This window comes from Thunnus albacares, chromosome 5 (genome assembly GCF_914725855.1).
Source record: "Thunnus albacares chromosome 5, fThuAlb1.1, whole genome shotgun sequence".
NCBI lineage: Eukaryota > Metazoa > Chordata > Actinopteri > Scombriformes > Scombridae > Thunnus > Thunnus albacares.
In genome coordinates this window covers 24389427-24413851 of record NC_058110.1, presented here as the reverse complement: position 1 = coordinate 24413851, position 24425 = coordinate 24389427, and the positions used below count along the sequence as shown (strand labels likewise).

The window sequence follows — 24425 nt, the reverse complement described above, 5'->3', positions numbered from 1 at the left end:
TAGTGGTCGGACTTTACACACCAAGTTAGTGAAGGATTTATGAATATCTGATAATCATCCTCAGCTGCTCAAGTAGGACACCACATTATCAACAAATCCCTTTTTTTTCCCTAAACAAAACAATAGAAAGTGGCATGTTTTCAAAACGAATCACACATGTAACATGATGTACTTATGTGTGTGGCATTCGGCATGTGTGTGTTGGGGGAAGGGGTTGCTCCCTTAGGCTCTGTTCATGCTTCAGTGATATAACTTCCACAGGCTTGTTTTGACACCATACTGTGTATCTGCCATCATCATCTAATTGTAGGCCATGCAGTCCTTTAGGGACTGGACAAAAAAGTTCAGTTTGATGTCCAGAAATTCAACCCAAACCTGATTGCACTTAATTTTTCACACTGAGCTGAAACAGGTTTAGTGGCATTAATATTATTTTGTAGAGCTGTTAGTCAGTTGGCTTGAAATACAGTAGAGTCGTATGTTATCTGTGTTTTGGTCTTAGTAGGAGCATGAAGTGAACTGCTGTGCTCTTGACCTGGGAAATAAGGATATATTATCATTCTTAAGACAAAATAGACAATGTGCTGCTTAGCTATCAGTCTGTGTTTCTCTTTGGGAGCCTTGACTTTGATTAAATTCCCCAAATAATCATTTTCTCAAATATGATACAGCTCCTGACACTCTGCATGAGACAAAACTGAAATAAAGGGTGAGAGAAGTGTGAAAAGTGTGGCATACAAAGATCATGCAGTGTATTACCCATAATGAGTGTCAGTTATCAATAGATGCATTCAATGTCTAAAAAATTTTAATGGATTTTACACAGAAATACACACTGACTAAGAAATTTACTTCAGACATATTTATTTAAATAAAGATTTAAAGATGAAAATAGCGTATGACAATAACAAATACAGAATTCAGTCAATAATTTAAGCCATAATTGGCAATTTCACACAAACATTTTGTTTTGCCTCAGTAACATTCTTCTGGGACTTTTTAACAAACAAGAGGAAGGATATGTACAAAAAAAACAAGTCTGTGTGCCAGAAATGAGCAAGAGAGTAAACTGTGAAATGACAGCTTTACATTATAGCTTGTTTAGGATACCATGATGCTCCAGATAGGACTGAGAAGTGAAATGAATGACTGCAGCAGAGCGACAGAGACACGTTTTAGATGGCGATGTCGTTTCCAACATCCCACTCGTGGGCTGCTACCAGCGTGGGGTCTTTTAAAAACCACACAGAGATCATCAACAGTCCGCTGCCCGGCCATCACCTTCGCTGCGGTTTCTGTCTAATGCTACAAATAAAAGGTGAGGCGCCCTCTCGGAGAGCCATCCCTCCCTCTCTCGGTGAGACAGGAACCCCGCTCACGCCTGACCCTGCTCACACTGTTGCTAAGCAACACGTTAAATTCCAGTGTTCTGTACATCCAGAGAACTCCGGGCTTCAGACCTACAAATCATCAAGTCCTCCATTAGCCGAGCTGTCAACAGCCACTAATGCCAGAAGACTCAAGTGAATACAAGAACAACATCAACAGCTACAAACAGAAAAAAAACAAACAAACAAAAAAAAAAAAACCACCAAAGACAGCCACAAGCAAGTAGAAACATCCAGAAAGGCTATTTTATAAATGGAGAAATGCCAAGAATACTTTTATGGGAACTTGGAAAAATAAAACCAAATATTTTTAAAGCATAAAAAGAGGAAGAAAAAACATCTCTTTCCCCACACAGGACCAGCCTGTTTGTGTGATTCAACTTAACCTCCCTCCCCCATATTGTCCAACATCAGCTCAGGGACGTTTTATGCGGTGTTAACGCAACAATCAAGGCTGGAAATGGCAGCAGGGGCATCTTGGATAACAGCAAATATTCAGCTTAACCCAGTTACAGTCCAAAGTTCAAAGCTGAGGACTATTTCTCTTGAGGAAGAAGATTCATAAACAAAGATTTCTAAGACTCCTTTTGGTACATTAAATAAATCCATCCAGGCTGGCGTGTGTAAAAAAACAACAACAAAAAACCAAACAATATTTGTTTTATATTTTAAAAACCAAGATAGAGTGATTCTTTTTTTTTTTTTTTTTTGCTGGAACATGTATTAAAAACTGGTATCCAATTTTAAGCAGCTCTTAAGGTAGCAGGGGGTAGTGAGATGATGCATCATTAATGTAACACCACTAAAATCAAGGCTTATGGTTAATAACACTGAATTAAGACTGTTGTGATGATGGTTGATGGAAGGGGATCTGACAAAAAAAAAACAAAAAAAAAAAACAGTCTTTACATGGCGCAGGTTTTTATGTTTGTTTTTGTCACAGCGTGTCCACCCTAGACTGTTAGGCTCATGTGAGTGCTGAGTCACATTGCGCTCCTTCTCCTTCAGATGTGCTCTCAGTTCGTCCTCCCACTGCCTTTTGCAAATGAACACTCCTCTTGCCAAATCGCTCCCCTCTCTACCGTTTTCTCCACTGTCAGCTTTAATTTCAAAATGAAATACTGCAAAGGGGGTTGGGGGGGGGTGGGATGGGGGTGGTGGGTGGGGTAATAATTTCTTCAAGGACCACTGTTTTGCTGTTTTAAATTCCCCAAGCCACATTTCTGTAGATACCACTTCCTGTCACTGTCACATTGTACATTTCATCTCGTCACGTAGCCCGTATTGTGACCTTAAGAGACATTCGGATAAAGAGATGGATGGGAAAGGGCGATGCTATCAGAATTTCAAATGGGTCTCATCAGAGTAATGCAGTCAAACGCAGTGTTTACAACCACTTTCCCAATGGAAAAGAGGAGGCACTGACCTTATTTAAGCAGACTCTCTCACAGCAACCTCTACGTGAGGAGTCTTAAAGTGCCTGCTATGCTCTGTTTGTACACGTGTGCAGGATTGTTCTACATATAAAATGCAAGTTAATTATTCAAGGAATATATTAAACATCATTGTCACTCTTGTCTCTGCACTGTGCGCTGGTGACATGTCAAGATCAAAAGTTCAGTGTCAGAGTTGGATATAGAGTGGTGTAGCAGTCTTTTTGAAGTGGTTGACGGGGAGTTTGGGGAGGATGCTGCAAAGGAGAGAGAGGCTTTGTAGAAATCCACATCATAGCTCTCTTTCCCTTGCGCACCCTGCACCCCCGCTGACCACCTGTAGTCTGCTTGTCCTTGCTATCTCTTATTCCCAGTAACAGTATTCACATGATGATGCAGCTCTTGGACTTGTCCTTGCTGAAGGTGGAGGAGAGGAGATCTGTCTTGCTTGGCAGGTGTAGGAGTCTCTTGGAGAGGCGGCGGACTGGGCTGGGTTTATTGGCAGGCTGGAGTTTGTTCATGCAGGCCAGAGCTGCAGCCCGGAAAACACTGTGGATGCTTTTCTCTGACGTGAAGGCGGAGCACTCCAGGTAAGCCTCAGCTCCGAGCTGCTTGGCCAAAGAAGAACCCTGCAATACGAAGGAAAAGTTGTACGCATGTAAAATGTGTAACTGAGTCTGAGACTATGTCGACATTAAGCCGGCTAAATTCTAAAACATCAAAACACCAAAATGGGTAATTCTCCACCTACTGGGCATGTGCCACAGAAAACCAGCGAAGAAGAAATGGTACACTATTTCCATTTCTGCAGCTGCCTCCTGACATTGTTTATTGCAAGCAGATTACAACAGTTTCAGCGAGAGAAAGGTGGTGGATAGCTACGTTTAACTCTATGCAAGCTACCAAAGTAGACAATAAAGAGAACAACACTTGCACAAAGCTGTCCGCCATTGTCGTTATTGTGTTAATTCTTCTTTCTCTTCCGATGAAATGCCAATGAAAAACAATGAAATGTCAAACTCCATTTCCCCCATACACACTACAACGCTGTACAGATTTACACACTCTGGAGGCCATTTCTACACGGCTCCATTTTTGGGGGAGAAACACGTTGTTTTAGGGCCAAAATGTGTTTATGAATTTAGCCGGCTTAGTGTGGACATGGTCTGAGTTAGAGTAGATCAAAACCAAGGGCAGGATTTCTTTCTTCTTTAGACAGGACACACACAGAAACCTGAACAGACACACAAAAGAGGAAAAGAGAAGATATGGAACAAACCTGTTCATGGGAGATGGGAGTCTGTTTCTGATTGGACAGCTCCATTCGTGTGCACACATCTGTGCGCAGGTCTGTCTTGCAGCCTATTAGCAGGATCCGTGTGCTGGGACAGAAGTCCTGGATCTCTGCTTTCCACTGCAAGGAAAAAAAAACACAGGTGTCAGCAGTCTGTCATTTGAGTGTGTAATTAGTAAATGGTACAATATGTAAGGAGTGTATATAGGGGAGGGTAGATTATTGACCAAGGAGGCTTCCACATTCAACCAAGTAAGATTAGCAGCCTGTCATGTTCATAATGCAGCAGTTCATACCTTCTTCAGTGCACTGTCTACTGTGTCTGGTCGGCTGATGTCAAAGCATAAGAGCACTGCGTCTGAGTCGCTGTAGCAGAGAGGCCTGACGTTGTCGTAGTATGGAGAACCTAGAGGGACAGAGTAGAGTTTTAGAAAATACCTCGGGTAGCTGAGGGACATGCTCACAATTTATTGAACATGTGGTTTTGGAAGGTGGGCCCTTAACATCTTTAAAATTTAAAACTTTTAGTGAAGTTTTTCCACTTGTCAGAAAGCAGAAATAGAAACAAAATAACTCTCTCTTCAGTTTGAATCTAGCTGACACTATTATAATGTTCTATCACAATCACCCTCTTCACATTCACACTGTACAAACACAAACGGACACCTCTGCCAAAGTAAGTAAGTAAGATAAGAGAGCAAATAATTTCACCAAGCCCAACACCTTCCTACTGAGTGGAATTTTTCCAGTAAAGTCAACTAACTCACTGAGTCACAGGTTGTAATTCTGCACTAATCTTATCTTTCCATTATTGGTCAGTAGTAAACTTAATAGATCAAACCACTTCCTGTGAGTAAAAAAATAAACTACCAGGAATAAAGTGAAGGTAAATTACCATCATAAGATATTATCTGTTTGGCATGCATGCTCACTGATAAAATACCGACGGTATGTCTGATACAGTCTGCAACATCTGAGATCAAAACTGGCAATTTTAATATCTGTTAAATTAAGTCTCTGTTTGTATCAGAAAATATTCTATATAGGTATATATATATATATATATATAAAAGCTATATCACTGAAAACTTTGACTCTTAAAAGTTCATTTACATTTAATGCTGTTATAGTAACAAAAATGAAATATAACTAGGATGGGTATTTTCTGGAGAAACTGTGTGTGATTGCTGCCAGCTAAAGATACAGTAAAATGTTCCAATGTTCCAAAAGTCAAATGCTTGAATCACAATTGTAGAGCCATCCGGTGTCCAATTACACCCAAACTTTACACCATATTCTACAATCCACAGATGCACATAGTCACAAAAATTCAAGCTGACAGAGCATTTCTAACCTTGCCATATTGATGCTGAAATCTGATCTGGAAAAAAATAGCTAATTATGTTGGAGAATATTTAATGAAAACCAATGAAATGACCAGCTGGTCATTTAAAATGACATCTTGCCATCAAATTTTATAGGATTGTTGGATGTTCATACGCACACGTCACTCAAAGTTGGCTGCATTTGTGTGTTGCATTCAAGAGTTTTGTGCAGCTTGCAGCAATCACACTAATTAGATATAAGAGTTAAGCAAAAAGTCAGTAATATTGCTATAGGCTCCATTGGTTTCTTCCATTTGTTCCCCATTAAAAGGTTTTTTTAGGGAGGTTTTCCTTATTCTAATCGAGGGTCTAAGGGTAGAGAATTTCGTTATTTGTGATATTGGGCTACACAAATAAAACTGACTATGACTATTTAGACATTAGTTGCAATATTTGATGTGGATCTTCTTACCTTTCAGATATTACTGATGCACTGACATCATTACCACACATTTCTGACCCTGCAGCCGATGCCTTTACTAAAGCAGCCAGTAGTAACTTTTCCAACATTTTTAACCCCCACTACTCCTAATCCTCAACACAACATACACTATTCATCACCTCACTCAGACAGTCAACCCTGACACCTTAGTTTTGAGAATGTAGTTTATGTGTGCATTTGTGAAGGAAACATGTTTTGCTTACATTGCCATAAATATCTTTTTTAACTCTCAGGAAGGCTCCTGTGCTAAAAACAGACTGACAGGATGTCCGCTCTCTATTGTCTTCCCTCTGCCACCTAATCACTCCCCACACACCAACACTGAGATTTAATTTCCTACTCTTGTCCTCAGGGGCTAAACATGCACCAGAAGCTTTCCTTGCAAATATAAAGAGGATATAATTATATCCTTAAAATAATATCAGGAATAGATACTTCTAATAAGCTTCTACCGGAACAAACTAACAATCATGTTGCCTTGATGAATTTGGCCCCTGAGACATTAATGAAAAAGGTTTTTATGACAATAAAACCATCAAAACAGCACTTCCATTCAACGAGCCCTGCTGGTTTTTCTCAGTTGGTCTGAATCTTCGGCTTGAATCTGCAAAGTAGGACAACTTATACAACTACAATCTATCAATATCATATTTTTTTTAGAGGGAATCAAAGCGGCCATCACATAACTATCCAGGGTGATGTAAGGCTTGGGAAAGAGGAGGCAGAGAGATCTAAGAGGACACAACTTCTGGCACCTACCACCTCCTACACATTAGCAGCCCCCTGCCTGGACACGCAAACACACAAACCAAACAACACACATACACACACACACACACACACACACACACACACACACACACACACAACGGCTTTAGTTGAGCAAAGCACGAATTGATGCATTTGAAAGTGTCCTCGCTACTGTGAACGAAAGAAAGAGAATGGAAGGAGTCATCCTCTGTCCATCTCTTGGTAAAAGATGCAACATTAACTTGAAATATACACTTCTGAGCCTTTTTATAGTGAGAACGCTTGTGGTACACACAGATTTGAGGTGAAACATTAAACTATAAGTCTTCTCTTTTCTGTTTTGTATGTGAAAGACCATATTATATCAGAGAGGGACACCTGGAGTAATATTATTAGAGCTGAAATCATTTGATTCGATTGGTGAATAGACAAAAAATTAATGACACTTTTCATTGTCTTTTACTTATGTCATGGTTAAACTCAGTATCTTTCGTTTTTTTGGTCTTTTGCTTGGACAAAACACAACATTTGAAGATATAAACTTGGACTTTGGGAAATTGTGATTGTAAAATATGTAGTTATTCATTATTTTGTAACCAACCATGAATCAGTTAATTGAGAAAATAATGAGCATTATTGATCAAAAATAAAAAATAATCTTTAGTTGCAGCCCTAAATGAGAAGAGAGAGACTGAAAAGAAAAGAGTGAGGGGAACTTTGTGTTTGTGCATGTCTGTGTATTGAAAATGTAAATATGTCTTATGCAATGTTTCCTCTGGAAAGGGCGACTGTCCAGAAAGTTTTTACTCTGTGGGAGATAAACAGACAAACCTACATTAGTTCAGTGTTGGTTTCAGTTACATAAGACCTTTTTTTTTTTTTTTTTTTTTAGGCAGCACACACCATAAGGCAGTGAGGAGGTCATGCATTTCATTTCTCTCGGTCTCCCTCACTTGCGCCTTCTGTTCACAGCGACTGTACGCCGTACACACATAGTAAGAGAGGACACACATACACACACGCTTGCCAACACTCTTACAGACTTCCACCCCCTGCATGGTCGAGGCAACCCCTAAAACAACCCCTCTGCAGGCCAACTGGCACTGCTCAACTTCCTCTGAGCACAATGCCTCAGCCAATGCTGTTATGAAAGAAATCCATAATGGAGTGGACGACTTTTCTTATTGATCTTATCTACGTAACTCTTTATGTATGTTTAAGGTCATCATGTCAGTAGGACACTGCAATTAACCCAGTTACACAGCTCATTTTGAAAAGGAAGATACTGTATAGATACTAAAACCTTTCTTACAAAATATTTAGTTTTAAAGCCACACTGTCTTGAATATGGGGAGGCAACTATGTTCACTATCAATTAATCTGTTGATTATTTTCTCGTTACATCGATTAGTTTTGTCTATAAAATGTCAGTAAATGGTGAAAAATGTCGATCACTGTTTCCCAAAGCTCAAGATGACGTCCTCAAATGTCTTATTTTGTCCTGACCAACAGTCCACAACACAAAGATATTTAATTTACTGTCATAGAGGACTAAAGAAACCAGAAAATATTCACATTTGAGAAGCTGGAATCAGAGAATTTGGACTTTTTTTCTTAAAAAAAAAAATGACTCAATTAAATTAAATCATAAGAAATAAAATAACTTGTACTTCATCTTGAAATATGAAAACCATTGTAAAGATCAGTCCATGCAAGTCTCACCGCGAGTTTATTGTCCACTCTTAATTTAACATGTATGTGGGATTAAAGGAACAGTCTGACATTTCAGGAAACACTTTTATTCACTTTATTGTCAAGAATCAGATGAGAAGATCAATACCACTCTTATATTTGTCTGTTAAATATGAGGCTACACCTGGGAGACCGTTAGCTTAGCGTACTTTTGTTTAGCGTAAAGACTGAAAACAGGGGGAAACAGCTAGCCTGGCTCTCTCTCTCTGGCTCCTTGAACAGATTAATCAAATGGCATGTAACATATTAATTAGTGAGCTTTAAAAGGTGCTGGTAGGTGGAGGGCGAGGCTAGCTGTTTCTCCTTGTTCTCAGTCTTTATGCTAAGCTAAGCTAAGCATCTCTTTTACCGACATGAGAGTGGTATCGATCTTCTCATCTATTCTCAGCAAAAACGCTAATAAGTGTCTTTCCCAAAATGTCAAGCAATTCCTTAAACAATAATACAAATTGCTCAAAGCTCCAATAATACTGTAAAAATAGTTTTACTCTCAAAATCTTGGAGATCAGACTGATATGTCGGACAAGTTTATGGTCTAATATCTACAACTTAGTTTTGCAAAACAATGCTGTTAAGCAATATATGTGTTAATATATATGTCAAGTAGGGCTGCAACTAACAATTATTTTCATTATAAATTAATCTGTCCATTAATTTCTCAATTAATTGATTAGTTGTTTGGCCTATAAAATGTCAGAAAAGGGTGAAACATGTCAATCACTGTTTCCCAAAGTCCAAGATGATGCTCTCAAATGTCTTCTTTTGTCACGAGCAACAGTCCACAATCCAAAGATATTCAGTTTTCTATCATAGAGCACTAAAGAAACCAGAAAATATTCACGTTTAAGGGGGTGAAATTAGAGAATTTTGACCTTTTTTTCCTTAAAAAATGGCTCAAAATGAATGAAAATAGTTGGCGATTAACTGATTAGTTGACAACTAATCAGTTAATCAACTAATCATTGCAGCTCTAACCTCAAGGCCCAAAATAATATTAATATTACATATATATATTATATATAATATAGACACTTAGTATGTAGTTAACTTGATGTAGCTTTAGGGATTTTACATTCCTGGTTATCACTTGTGTGATGTGTGTGTGGTGTTTTGTTCCATTTAAGTTTCTGAAACTGAGACCCCTGTTTTGTCTTTAGTTGTTGAGCCCATGTTTAATTCAGATTTGGATAATTTGTATTTCATGTAAAACTGTGGTTTTTGGGCCCCGCTGGCCCTGTGAGTAATCCAGATATGTTTATTGCCCGGGAGTGTCGTTCATCGCCTGCTCCACTCTACCAAAAGAAGATCTCTCAACAGATTTCATATCAGTGTAAAGCTGCTTAACTGCATCAAAACAGGATTGACAGATAGTGATGTCTGGGTAAACAGCAACAACACTGTTTAGTATAACAATGAATGAGATGGAGCCTCATTTACAGATGTTACCCGACTCCAGCCTGACTGTGTTGTTGGGAGGGTAAACAAGTTCCACAAATTAGCCATGAATACAGCACTAAAACTAGTCAACTCGTTGCTCAAGGACAAACATTGGCAATAAAAGCTCAGGGAGAGGTTTAAATTAGCAGTGAGGCAAAGATAGAGGGGAGGGCAAATCATTTTGTCTTTAATAGTTTAATGCTGAGCAAGATTTTAATAGAAAATAGCAGAGTGTCCTCACCTGATGTGTCCCAAAGGCTGAGCTCAACACGCTGGTCCTCAAGCTCCAGGCAGGCTGTGTAGTTCTCAAACACAGTAGGGACATAAGTCTAGAAATGGACAATTGAGAGAACAGCTTAGAGAGCTTTTTTATCACAAATTCTAATGGAAAGGTATAAAATTATTCGTCATTTAGTGTAAAATTTAAGAAACAGGAACAAAGAACAACGCCTTGAGTCTCACCAACCACGAATAGTGTTAAAATAGACAAACAGTGCTTTGCATTTTTGTAGCATTATTATTTTTAAAAGACAATAATCATTATTAATAAGTTAGCTATGATCAATTTATCTCTTAAATAAACTAATCAATATATAAGTTAATCATTTACAGCATATCACTGATCTAACACTGGTATTATTACCACAGAAAGTATTTTGTGACTTAGAGCTTAGTGAATGAAAATTTTTCCTATAGTCAAATATCGTTTATTTCATATACGCCAATAATTATATAAGCTACATAGTATCACACAATAGTAACATGGGAGTTTAAAAATATAAAACAAGGCTAAAAAGATCACTATAAATTCAGTTAAGTACCACTTAGATACTATATGTCTCTAACACTATTAGAAACACACACACAAAAAAAGTATTATATAATATAGTCGGGAATATTAATTAATTAACAGGAAAACTATGGGCTATGTCCTCATAAATATGAATATTCACTCTCCCTCAGGGAATAAATAAATTGTGTAAACATGAGCTGTAAAATAAATCTTAGATATTATTTTTCTGTTCCAAAATACACCAGAAAAGTATCTGCAGACATAATAAGATTGTAGATAAATCTGGTACCTCTGGATAGCAGTCCTTGGCCAACACTTGTAACATCGCTGTTTTACCGCATTGGACGTCCCCGACCAGCACTAGTTTGCACCGCGCTACAAAAGGCTGTGTGAGTCTTCTTTCCTTCATGGTGAAGATAAATAACACGAGTATCGACTGATGGAAGAAACAGTAGTGGATATAATGACGGTAAACTTTGTAAATCCTTCCTGTGGTCGGCTGTGTTCACTCTCCTGCTCGGTCAGTGAGTGAGTGAGGCAGAGCAGCAGCAGCAGCAGCAGTCAATGAGGGAGTCACTGCGGAACTTTATATTGTCGCGCCAACCAATGAGCGCTGCGGCGCGCGCGAGCCGGCGCTCCCACAGAGGAGGGCAGTGCACGAGACACGAGGTCTGATCTTGTTATTTGTCTAATGATGGAGGAGGATCAAAGGTGGAAGAAGTATTCAGATCCTTTAAGTACAAATACAGCAATGTAAAAATTCTCCATTACAGGTAAAAGTCCTGCATAAAAAATCCTACTTAATTAAAAGTACATAAGTATTAGCAGCAAAAAGTAGTGAAAGTATTGCAGTAAAAGTATTGGGTTGGTCTCTCTGACTGATTTATGATATATGACATCATTAGATGATTAATACTGAAACGCCAGCGTGTAAGCAGCATGTTGTAGCTGCTGGAGGTGGAGCTAGTTTAAACTACTTTATATACAGTTAGTTTAGTCCAGTGGTTCCCAACCTAGGGGTCAGGCCCCTCTAAAGGGTCACTAAATAAATCTGAGGGGAGATGATTAATGAGAGAGGAAAGAATTTTTAAAAATTCACATCTGAAATGTGTGTATGTAAATTGTATTTTAAAAGCTTGTTATATTATCCATTGTGTCAAATCTTCATCTGAAAAGTAACTAAAGCTGTCAAATAAATGAAGTGGAGTAGAAAGTACAATATTTCCCTCTGAAATGTAGTGGAGTGGAAGTATAAAATAAAAATGGAAATACTCAAGTACAAGTACCTCAAAATAGTACTTAAGTACTCTATGGGCTAACTTCCTGCTACCCTCCGGTTAGCCTTCTGCTAACTTGAATGGAGATAAAATAATTTAATCGTGTGGCTCTTCTAGACTTTCCAAATGTTATCAGTCCTAATGGATCAAATTCTGATAGTGAGAGAATTCATTTCGTGGGAGTTGTATTACACTCAAAACTATTTATCCACCGTTTTACAGCCACAACAGTAGTGATGGAGTAGGCTACAGTGGAGCTAGTCTTGTTTTTAATTATTTGAATTGGTCACATTTTATTTATTCAGTGACTATAACAATTAACTTATACTTCCGGTAAATATTATTTTTCAATATGAAGGTATGTTTCAAAGGCATCTCCACACCACCAGGAATAAAATTGAATAGGAATAAATGCTCAGGCCTTTGTTTATTTTTAAGTAGTTACATTTTGAAAGCATTGAGAGTAAAAGCTCTGATAAAATACCCTACCTACCTGCTACCATGTGTAGGTTTTTAATAATAGAATATAAACTCCCTGCAAGTCTCACACATACACACACACACACACACACACACACACACACACACACACACACACACATACATACATACAAAGATTTCAGTCCTCATGCTGTGGAAAACCTGATGTGTCTCTTATTAGGCCTAAATTTAATTTTGTTCACAGCTGCAAAAAGTACTCACAAAGATATTCAACAACCTTGCAGGAAATGGTGATTGATGTATGTTATCAGCATTATTTTTTCCTCTGTGTCTGTGTCCATAGCTTGTGTGGGTGCAAGTATATATAGTCACATTCAATAAAACCAGAAGTCATTAGATAGGAACACATCTGTTATCTGACTTGTGTCAATAGTACAAGTGGTTGTGTGCAGGTATCTTAACACATGTTTGTGGAGTTTTATGACTCAAAGCCTTGTAGTAGCTCAGCTCATAGGTCAGAGCCTCAGCGACATGTAATTTCTGTCAAATGGTTGAAAAATGACAGTGTACATGAAAAGGTTCAAAGGAGGACATTACAAAGATATTCAGCTAATCAGAATTTGCTCTACATGGTAAATAACAACTGTTTTAGTGAGGTGTATTCACAGCCAGGAGGACACACGCATACTGCATTCACAGATTTTAAATGATTTTTACATGAAACATACAAGTGTCGGTATGTGTACATATGTTTATATAATATGTAGCATGTGGTGACGGCTGCTCAAACAGTACAGGGCTTAGTGCTGCCTGCCAACCATAAACAGATGACAGATGGCTTCATCAATCTGAAGTATAACCGAGAATCCAAGTGTGTCAGCCATTCGGAGAGGAAGTGAAGCATGGCGAGTTGTGCTGAACATAAATGGAAACAACTGCTCAACTGTCACAGAGGCTCTTGGATGCCATTAATGTATAGCGTGAAACTCTGAATGGCAACATTAATTGCACCTGCTGCCTAGTGCAGTGAGAAACAAGGTAAACAGTGTCCCTTTGTCAATTAAATTTCTATCTTCTTTATCTGTTCCTTCCCTTTACACTAATGGACACCATCAACTAATAACATGCCATAACCTTGCCATTTTTTTAAAATTAAACTTGTTTTTAGTTTTGGGCTGTTATTACAGTCGACATTAAAGGAAAACTCATCCCCTTTAATCTATTATTTACACTGGATAGTTAAGAAAGGGTGAGTTTAAAGGAATAGATCAACATTTGGGGAAATACTTCTTTCTGTGAGCTAGCTGACAAGATAGATACCACTCTTTGTCTGGTAAACATTGTAAACACCATACATCAATATGTTAGCATTATCAATTGTCATTTTGAGCATGCATGCTGATATTAGCATTTACCTCAAAACAGTGCAGACCCACTAGCTCTTTTAGTTTTGATGCATCGTGTATGGATTAAACAAATGAAGTACACATGTTAATTAGTGAGCTTTAAAAGGTGCTGATTGGGAGATTTTTTTTACCTGTTTTGTCCCTTTGTGATCTGAATAGGGATGAATATGGACGACTCAGCTTTATTTCCAGCATAAATGTTTCTTATCATACTATATTTTGATAGGTATTGGCATATTATGTGCCACATAATGGCTATTTAGACAGGGTCACAAATTTTGACAGCTGCCAAAATGTGTGGCTCTACATATTCAGATATTAGATAGTCTAGACAGTCTAACTGTGATGGCAAAAACCTAAGTGTCTGTCTGTGGAACAATATGACACCATCTAACAATATTTAGTACGTTGGTCTTTTTCATATGAGTGATTCTCTAGTGTCATAGACTTTGATAGGTCGCAAATTTTGATACACCGAAATCACAGCTATCAAACTTTGTGATCCCATCTAAATAATTTGTGGCATCATAAAGCATGAAATAAAGTGTTCAGTGTCACTGCAGACTGTGCTTTAGAGGATTTGTACTGACCTATGTGTCACCAATGTTTTCCTGATGAAGGGCGACAGCACTCTGAGATGGTGGCACACTTTGGTTATCGGAAGATGCAGTGACTTTTATATAATCCTTTAACTATGACTCCTTGTGTACTGCGAACACATTGACCTATTGTGCCGGCCAACTTGCTCCATGGGCACCTGACGACTGTCTGACCTAGATTTATCATACACAACTGGAAGTTACATTTTCACCTTACCTAACTCGCCCCACTGACATTTAGTGTGTGTACATGTGTGTCAATAGATGTTTGCAAGCAGTAGGTATCTGTTATACTGGTACATGCATGATGAGCCACAGGAAAACTGAAGTATAACAGTTAAGAGACGGCCAGTAAGGATATGGGATAGGAGCTACTGAATGTAACGTGCATTAATATGGACCAACGTTGTTAAAATACAGTAAGAATGACAGACAGTGGGTATTAATCCAAAGTTCATTTCAAATAATTTCTAAGAAAGGACCCCCCAAAAAATAAAAATCCATCACATTTCCTTTGCCTTGCAGCCGATGAATTTGCATAATTCAAGTAAGATGTGGTTGAGAGCTCTTGCATTATGTAAATCAGGGTATGATTAAAGAATATTACCATAAACACAAGCGCAATCATGAAGTGGAAATGTATTGGCGACGCTTGTCTGTTAATTGCTTTTGAACATGTCATAGTCAACTGATGCTGCAAAGGAGAAACTATAATTCATTACCATGTATCTAGATCACAGATATTTTACATACTGTAAGTAATGATAGCAGCTGGGTAATTACAGGTTGAGTGTAGTCCTCACTCTCAGCAACTACCTGTGTGACAATTTTGGAAAAAAAACTTAACGGATAAAATTGAGTGCTTAAAAATGAAAGCCTCTTCTGAAGTTAGTAGTGCACAAAAATATTGATATGCTTGTTTTATTTTTTTTCTTAAAAGCTTCATACCATCTAGTTAAAGTTACCGCCAGTGAAGGAGGACAACCCCTGATTTAATACATTTAATAGCAGAGGCACTGTAGTTAAAAAGGTTTTAATACAGAAAAACGTCTTGACATTTGCATTCTGTCATATTTCCATTTTGTGTGAAATGAAGACAGAATGGCAGAGACACAAAGAGAGAAATTATAGAGAAAGGTTCTAATGACAACAATGGACACGTCAGGAGATCAGACAGAGAAGTGGATGAATAAAATTACAGAGCTAGTCATATTTAATGTACAGCAACAGTGCAAAGGGCTAGAGGTTTTTTTTTTATCACAAGTACAATAACTGACAAGAGCTCTTATCGCTGCATAGCCCTCAACCTTCAGTGTGAACAGCACCACTTGAGTCAGAGGGAGTTTGAGACATGCTGGGTGAAAATATAACCATAAAGCCACATTATCATTAAGTAATCAGTGTTGCCACTGGGTGCAGCAAATGCAGCATCCAGTCTAATGAGTAGGACAAAAAGGGGCACCACCCCTGCCCCTTTTTGTCTTGGATGTAAAAGTGCCCTTTTCAAATGTCAAATCAAAGACTATCCTTGTGCTTTGCATGTACCTACAACTGCATCTGAATGAAGAGAGAATGGCATAAATTTGACCAATTTAACATTTTTTTATCCAGAGAGGAACAAAAGTAAACACTCACTTCCCTGTTTGGCCCATCTGGACCCTGTATCCCGGGTCATATCCATGCCTGTTCTATTTAAAACCAGGGAAGTCCCCTTTTTGTTTTGCACCTCTTTCCAGAGAGTATCTGTGTGTTAATCTCAGCTGACATTTTTACATAAATTATGACAGTGTTCTTACTTTAGTTGCAAGAAAAGAAGAAATTGTATCAGTGTTTCAGTACCATTGATCTCTAATGATGAAAAATACCATCACATTTCCTTAGGTGGGGTTCAGTGTGTGGCAACCCTGAATATATTGTCATGGAACTGCACTGCCCTCTAAAGGTGTAGAGAATAAATTACAGTCTACATGCCATGAAATCAGAACACATCGAACAGGGTCTAGTACTAGTTTTTGCTGGTGGATTAAATAGGCATGGTTTCCTTCTCTGAAACAACAGATTTCTATAGAAAATATCTTGGTACTGCTATTATTTGACGGGCAAAGTACAGTATAATTGGAAGTCAGGAACTCATTGCATTTTACAATATAAAGCTAGAGTCTTTAAAGTTTCCCCAAAATTTGCAGCATTTCTAAATGAATTTAAATTGTATAAGATTTTTTTTTTACCAACATAAAAAGTGTACTTTATTATTTTAATAGTTCTTATATTATCAAAACTCCACCTAGCCTAATTGTGTTTTATTTTATGGACTATTTTTATATTATCTTCTAAGTTGTATTTTACTTAACATTTTATATTACATGTTTCAATATTTTTTTTTTGTTTTCATATTCAGAGGTTTACATTCAGTGTAAAATGATAAACGTCTCTTGTTGTTTTCTAATATGGATATCATACCATAATTGTTTGCAAATTAAACCGTAAATTTTGAGAAAAAAATCTCCTTATTTACCATCTTGCTTGAAAGCGCTCATGTATGTAACCGACATTATAGCCAAATGACTACATGTCCCATAATGCTCTCTTCCTAAAGCCCCACTGCAGTTCCGCCTTCTCTTTCATAGTAGGACAAATATTACAAGGTTGAGTTAAACCAAAAGTTTAAGAAAGCCAGCCAAGAAAGCTTAACCTCAACTCGCTTGCGATTACATTTTTTTATCATAATCTTGCTGTGTGTCCTAACCGAGAAACTAATTATGTTCTTTAAAAAAATATCCGTTGCTAACCGGTTGCTAACGAGCACGTTTCCTAGATTCGGTGACGTCATTGTCTGACCCTCTTCTCATTGGTTCTCTTTCCTGAAAGCGTTTCCCGCGCTATCATCGGTGTAAAACAACACACCGAGCCGTCAGCCCGTTACGGTAGCTAGCTAGCAGGTGTCTTTGTGACAACTAAACATACGTTAACACCGGTACCGGAGCTGTTACTATAGCCACGCTATGCCATTAGCATTAACATCATCGTCAGATTATGACCCGGCGTGTTTGCCGGATTTATTACCGCTTTACTACCGGCGGCTGTTTCCATTCTCCCAGTACTATCGCTGGCTAAACTATGGAGGAGGTGAGTATCCTGATTAGACAGTGCAGGAAAGCAAGCAAAAGCTCATTTCAACAAGCTAAGTGACTGGGGCTGTTAATGACATTTTTCACTCTCATGCTTGTCCCTGTTGATACCATATTACTCTGTCCTGTTCAACATGGTGTCCAGTAATCCATCATGCCTGAGCCAACAACACTAACATGTTCTTGTTTCTTCTACAACCTCAGTGCAGAAGAACTACTTTACGAATCGAGAGTTCTCCTTCACACTCAAAGATGACATCTACGTCCGCTACCAGTCTTTCAGCACACAGAATGAACTGGAGAAGGAAATGCAGAAGATGAACCCATACAAGATTGATATTGGAGCAATATACAGTCACAGGGTATGACTGCATGCTTCTACCACACTTTCACACGTCTCTGTGTCAGAGCAGACATATATGGAGAGATTTTCTTCTGTTTGTTTGTCACCCACAGCCTAATCAACACAACACAGTGAAGTCAGGAACCTTCCAGGCTTTGGAGAAGGAGCTGGTGTTTGATATCGATATGACGGATTATGATGATGTCAGAAGCTGTTGCAGGTAAATTAATTTATGTGGTGCGTTTTGTTGACTGATGTTTGGAATGACTGTAAACAACCACTTTATTCCACGTCACCTTGACCTAATAATTCAAAATATCCCCACAGTCACATCACTGAGATAACACTGAAGTTTTCAATTTTAGTGCTGCAGACATTTGCTCCAAGTGCTGGACCCTGATGACAGTCGCTATACGTATCCTGGATCGAGCTCTTCGAGGTTTGTTTTTCATTTGTTTGTTTGTTTTTTTGTTGGCTATTATCTATTAGGGCTGCAGTGATTGACAGAAATTTAATCAACAACTATTTTTATAGCTGATTCATTGTTTTCAGTCGATTCTCTGATTTCAACTTCTTAAATTTGAATATTTTCTGCTTTCTTTAGTCAATGAAAGTAAACTGAATATTTTTGGATTGTGGACTGCTGGTTGGGACAAAACAAGACATTTGAGGTTGCATCTTGGGCTTTGAGTAGCAGTGATCGACATTTTTCACCATTTTCTGACATTTTATCGAATTTTATCAACTAATAGATTAATCTAGAAAATGATTGACAGATTAATTGACACTGACAATGATCGTTACATGCAGCCTTACTATATACTCATGTTCTCTCGAATTTTTATTAAGTGTAATCTGTGGAAAGGTGACTTTGAAAGCAGGCATAATCAGCGTCATACACTTGTGTGATATTCCAGACGACTTTGGTTTCCAGCACCTCCTGTGGGTTTATTCTGGCAGAAGAGGAGTGCATTGCTGGGTGTGTGATGAAGCTGCCAGGAAGCTCTCTGTGGCAGCACGCTCTGCAGTGGCAGAATACCTCAGCCTGGTTAAGGTACCAGTATTTTAGATAACACACTCAAGAGCAGCACTTTGGTTTTTCAGAGCTGTGAGGAATGAGATGATAGATGTGTACTGACCCAGAATCCTTTATTCCTTTAGTCGACTGCGATTGCTGCCAAAAATTATGTTGTTATAGAGCAACTTCACTGATCTTTAAGTTGATTTCTATGGTTCTAATGTGGGAAGTACCTATATATAAATGACATTAAACTTTCCTCTGTCTTCCCTGTATTAAAATATCCCTCTTCATCCAGCTGCAAAAGTCTGCCAGATGAAGCAAAATGTGGGAATCTACAGCAATTCTCTTAATTTTCCCTAGTCATAAGGCTCCAATTTGGAAAAGAATTGCACATTTCTACTACACAAGGGACCTAGTTTTAAGAAATCATCCTATTTACAGCAGTGACATTCCTCTTTAATGAACTTTATTCGTCTGCTATATTTAACAGGCGTTACTGGGTATGACCACAGTGTTTAGTGTGATAATAATAAAGACATAACTTAGAAGTTTTAAACTCAGTTTGGGTTCATTTTCATTTAGTTTAGTAGAAATGTATGTACAAAGCCAGAGTTAATATTTGAGATGTGATATACTGATCACTGGTATTTTTACAGGGCGGTGATGACACAGTGAAGAAAGTAGTGCTGACAGATCCAATTCATCCTTTTATCAGGTATCCATGTGTTGTTTTGATGTTGATCTCTAACTGCATAGACTGTTATCGATGTTGTTGCCTCTGTCGGGTTCTGCGGCTTCAGCTGTACCTTTAATCTCAACAGAGAGTCTTTGGCAGTGGTGGAGCATTACTTTCCCCAGTACGCACTGCAGGAACAGGACATACTGGGCCGCAAGGAATCTGTAGACAAAGTGCTGGCCCTCATGCCTGAAGATATCCTTTTCACAACGTGTTACATATGTATCTCAGGATTGACAAAAACTGCATTTTCTTTCTCTCAGATATGATTCAGATATAGGCGTACAATTGCTTTTTCTGTTGTTTAAAAAATGAGTCGCCACTATGCAGAAATCTTTGTGAAAACGTGTGGATTTGACCCTTAACTCAGCTCTTACATGTTAGAAATGAAGTGCAGCAGGACTTCAAAAATGAGAAGAAACCTGAGATTCGTTGGAAACTGGTCAAAGAACACGCTGCTAGGAAACAGGTTGGTAATCCTTCTCGCAGTTACAGTTATTTAACACATTTTATACACATTTGAAGAAGATTTATTACAAACATGATACAATCTTTCTTCCTCCAGGCCACTGCCAAGAAGGGCCAGCACTTTGAGAAAGAAATCATGCTGCAGTATTGTTACCCGCGGCTCGATGTGAATGTCAGTAAAGGGGTGAACCATTTGTTGAAGAGCCCCTTCAGCGTGCATCCCAAAACAGGTGAGCATAGACCTAATAACATTTAATCAGGACAGCATGTTGGATACACCGCTGACAAAATGGCTGAGTCTCACTGTGGTCTATCTCTTTTAACTCTGGCCAGGGCGCATCTCCGTTCCCATGGATCTCAAAGAACTAGATACGTTTGATCCTTTTGCTGTGCCCACAATCAGGTATTTGATAATTAAATGTCTCATATTCTGCTGTGTGTAGAGTTTGATACTCGTCAGAGCTGATGTTATAACTTTTTTTTCTAGTCTGATCTGTGAAGAGTTGGATCGGCCAAGGACAGGCGAAGAGGAAGAGAAGGTGGATGATGACAAGGAGAAGGAAAATGAGAAGGATGCAGCAGAGAGACGGAAGATCAGAGGTGCCTGAGAAAATACTAAAAACACACAAGATTTTTTTTCTTAAAGTTATGAGTTGGTTCACAATAAGTATAATCAAGCAAAATGTGGCAAATGTGTTAAAACAATGACCTGCTGAACCTTGATTTAATTTCCTATTTTAACTATTACAATAGAGTTAAACATGAAATATGTTCTGAACAGATTAATGAGGCCTCATCTGCCTACTCTTCCTATAGGAAGATAGGATAGGAATTACTCCATCATTCTTGCATTATTATATAGTTTATAGTTATATTACATAGTATAGTCAAATTTTTGTTCCATCTTTAGTCTCTTCTATTTTATTTTATTCTATTTATTTTTATATTTCATTTAGTCTATTTAGTTGTATTTCTTCTTCTTCTTCTTCTTCTTCTTCTTCTTCTTCTTCTTCTTATTATTATTATTATTATTATTATTATTATTATTAATAATAATGATTAATAAAGTCCTCTATCAATCTATGTATATATCAATCTATAAAGCTCAATTATAATAGTTTTGGTTTTTTTTCCTAAAAAAAACTGAGCAAATTAATGTTTCAGCTTACTGATTACGTTTCTTCACAGATTACAAAAGAACCAGCCTGGCGAAATATGTGAAACACTTTGATCAGTTTCTGGATGGAATGGCTCGTACGTGGAAAGGAGAACTTCTCAGAAAGAGCGGTAAGTTTTAGTTTTATGTGGTGAAAGGAGGAAAGCATCTCCATTAATTTATGTATTCAATTTTCTTGTTTCTTTTCTCTCTTTTAGATCTTCAGAAGGAATTCTGAGCTGGATCAGTAATCAGGAAGTGATATTCTGAGCAGGCACTGTCTCTAGCTACCTATTACTTCATGTGGATGATGATGCAAACCGTCCTGTTTTTTGGGGCTTTGTGTGGTGGTGGAATGAAATGTTGCCATTTGTTTCTGATAAACAATTATTTCATCTAAATCTATTTTATAATAATCCTCTCTTTCTTACTGCAGATTTTTGTTGTAAAATGACAATTTTGTATTGTTTGTCTACCAGTTGCCTACATGTTGCTATTGTACAGTCAGTTGTGAAAATAAATTTGATACTCATCTCTTTCAAAACTTTGACTCCCAGTTGTTTTTTTACAGAACAGAAGAGGTTTTGCAGCTTTAGTCTTTCCACTTAAATCAAATTATCTGGAAGAACAAGCAGTTTGTTGTGCCAGTGAAGGGTTACATATTACCTGTACGTTGTAAAATTTCAGTTGATATGTATTAAGGTTTAAATAGGGTCTCTTGTTTTACCAGAGGTTTTTTTTTAATTTCTTACCTTTATCCTACAGATTAATATTATCTAGGTTAATGTATAGAGCATTTCTTCTATTATATCATTCTGTGTTGATTTCCTGCAGTTGACTGTAAGAACATTTGTGTTCTATTACAATTTTGATAGGTCTTTGGTACTTGGATACTCAGATCCTTAAGTAAAAGTAGCAATACTGCAATATAAATACATATATAAGTCCTGCATTATAAATATCAATGTCGCCTGTGAGAGATATATTAACTATTACATTTTTATATATTACAGGATGTTGAAGTAGCATTTTATTGTTGTAGTTGGCCAAGGTGGAACAAATTTTAACTATTTTATATATTTTGATTATTAAATCTGTAACGATGCATCATATTTTATAAGCTCATTCTGAAAAGTAAATGGTAACTTGAACTGTCAAATAAATGTGCCGGAGTAAAAAGTACAATATTTCTCTTTGAAATACAGTGGAGTATAAAGTAGCGTAAGTACCTCAAATGTATATATAAGTACACTACTTGAGTAAATGTAATTATTAAATTCCACCACTGTCCATTTTATGCTACTTTATATTAATACTCCACTACGTTAAAGAGGGAAACATTATACGTTTACTCCATTACATTAATTTGTTCACCATAGTTTGCAGATTCATTTTTAAAATACAAAAAAATAAAATCATACAAAACACGATTTAGATTAAACAACCCAACAGTATATTAAGTAGTTGAAATTAGCTCCACCTTAACTAATTATATAATTAAAATGCTACTTACACATTAACGCATAAATGAAGATATTTCAATAAAATAGTCTATAAGGATATATGACTTACAGGAGCCATTTTTTGCATATGAGTACTTTTGCTGTAAAAGTGCATTTTGCTGATAATATGCGTACTTAATACGATGTTGAATGTAGGCTTTCTACTCGTAGTGGTGGTTTTTTTTACCTTTGTATTGCTAATATTACTCAAGTACAGGAGCTGGATACTTCTCATATCGCCATCCTTCTTACTTGATACTTAGGCTAATTCATTCTCATGATATTAATGCCAGTAAAATTGTTGAATATGACAGTACATACAAAAGATGTGCAGCAGGCAAGTTAATGATGCCACTGTGATTGAAAAATAAATCACAGTTCACTACCTTACACCACCAAACTTGCAGAAAACAAGATTGGAATCTGTTATCTCCCAAGACTATAAGTTTTCTTGTTTGTGTTGATTTCTGATGCTGTTAAATGGTTGTTTACATCAGCTATATCTGTAAAAATAGCAGGAAACAGGTAATTAGTATCTGCAGGTCTTGAAAAGTCTTTAAAAGCATTGAATTCAGTTCCAAACAGCCCAAAAATGGCCTGTTGTGGAATAAGTAAATCCTTCACTTAAAGTCCCTCACCACTCAAAAATGTGTTTTTGTTCTTGTTCCTACAGTTGAAGGTTTGAGCTTCACTGTGCAGAATGATATACATACAGGTGACAAATTAAAGGAAAAACCAGTACAAGCCTGAATGCTTGACCCCTACAGTGAGGGGAAACAGTGGCTCTGGTATGCTTTGGGGGCCATTTTGCTGGCATGGTTTGGGTCCACTTGTACCTTTAGGGGGAAGGGTCACTGCAAATCAATACAGAGTTCTGAGTGATCTGCTTTATCCTATGAAGAAACATTTCTATCCTGATGGGAGTGGTCTCTTCCAGGATGACAATGCTGCACAGGATGCGAGGGGTCACTGAGTGGTTTAATGAGTATGAAAATGATGTGAATCATATGCTGTGGCCTTCACAGTCACCAGATCTCAACCCACTTGAACACCTATGAGAGATTTAGGACTAACGTGTTAGACACCGCTCTCCACCACCATCATCAAAACACGAAATGAGGGAATATCTTTTTGAAGAATGGTGTTCACCCCTCCAGAAGAGTTCCAGAGACTTGGCAAGGCTGAGGAACACCATAGTATTATCAATATGTTTCTGTGTTTTAACTGTGATTCTCATTGTTGAAGTGACATTGTTTTCTCTTCTCATGCGCCATATTTCTTAATAAAAATATTTAAACAAATAACAAAACATCAATCTGTACATTACTACCCATTTTCCTTTTCATAAAGTTTTGTATATCTATCCAAAATAAATTTGAATGAGCACAGTGAAAAAAATAAATGAAATATTGTTTCCCTGTCTGAATTATGAAGTAGCCTACAGACTGTTCTTGGCCACTTCAGGCTGAATTGTGGCTAATAACTTTGGTGATTCCTAACTTAAACATTAACTGCCATCATCGGGTCCAATTTGTAATTATTTGTCATGTAGTTTGGTTTCTGACCAAATAAAAACAAATGCCATTCCCATCAGCATCAACTGTACTTTGGATTTAGTGCTAATTAGCACTAATTAGCAAATGTTAGCTAATACGCTTTAAAGTTCGGATAAAA

The 24425-nt window shown here is 37.5% G+C and overlaps 2 protein-coding genes across 2 annotated transcripts; one reads left to right on the top strand and one right to left on the bottom strand.

The window, feature by feature from the left end:
* Window positions 1–2536: 2536 nt before the first annotated feature.
* rnd1a (Rho family GTPase 1a) lies at window positions 2537–11255 on the bottom strand. Its single transcript, XM_044352318.1, has 5 exons — window positions 10964–11255; window positions 10123–10210; window positions 4412–4521; window positions 4101–4235; window positions 2537–3450 (listed from the first exon to the last, which is right to left on the bottom strand). Exons 1-5 carry the CDS (start codon window positions 11081–11083, stop codon window positions 3205–3207), a joined length of 699 nt encoding a protein of 232 aa, XP_044208253.1. The 5' UTR covers window positions 11084–11255; the 3' UTR covers window positions 2537–3204.
* A 5770-nt stretch (window positions 11256–17025) lies between these two features.
* prim1 (DNA primase subunit 1) lies at window positions 17026–21793 on the top strand. Its single transcript, XM_044352312.1, has 13 exons — window positions 17026–17523; window positions 17730–17887; window positions 17982–18088; window positions 18234–18307; window positions 18786–18922; window positions 19546–19604; window positions 19711–19820; window positions 20003–20094; window positions 20191–20323; window positions 20427–20496; window positions 20581–20693; window positions 21282–21380; window positions 21468–21793. The coding sequence occupies exons 1-13, from the start codon at window positions 17400–17402 to the stop codon at window positions 21485–21487; spliced, it is 1296 nt and encodes a 431-aa protein (XP_044208247.1). The 5' UTR covers window positions 17026–17399; the 3' UTR covers window positions 21488–21793.
* The last annotated feature ends 2632 nt before the right edge of the window (window positions 21794–24425 follow it).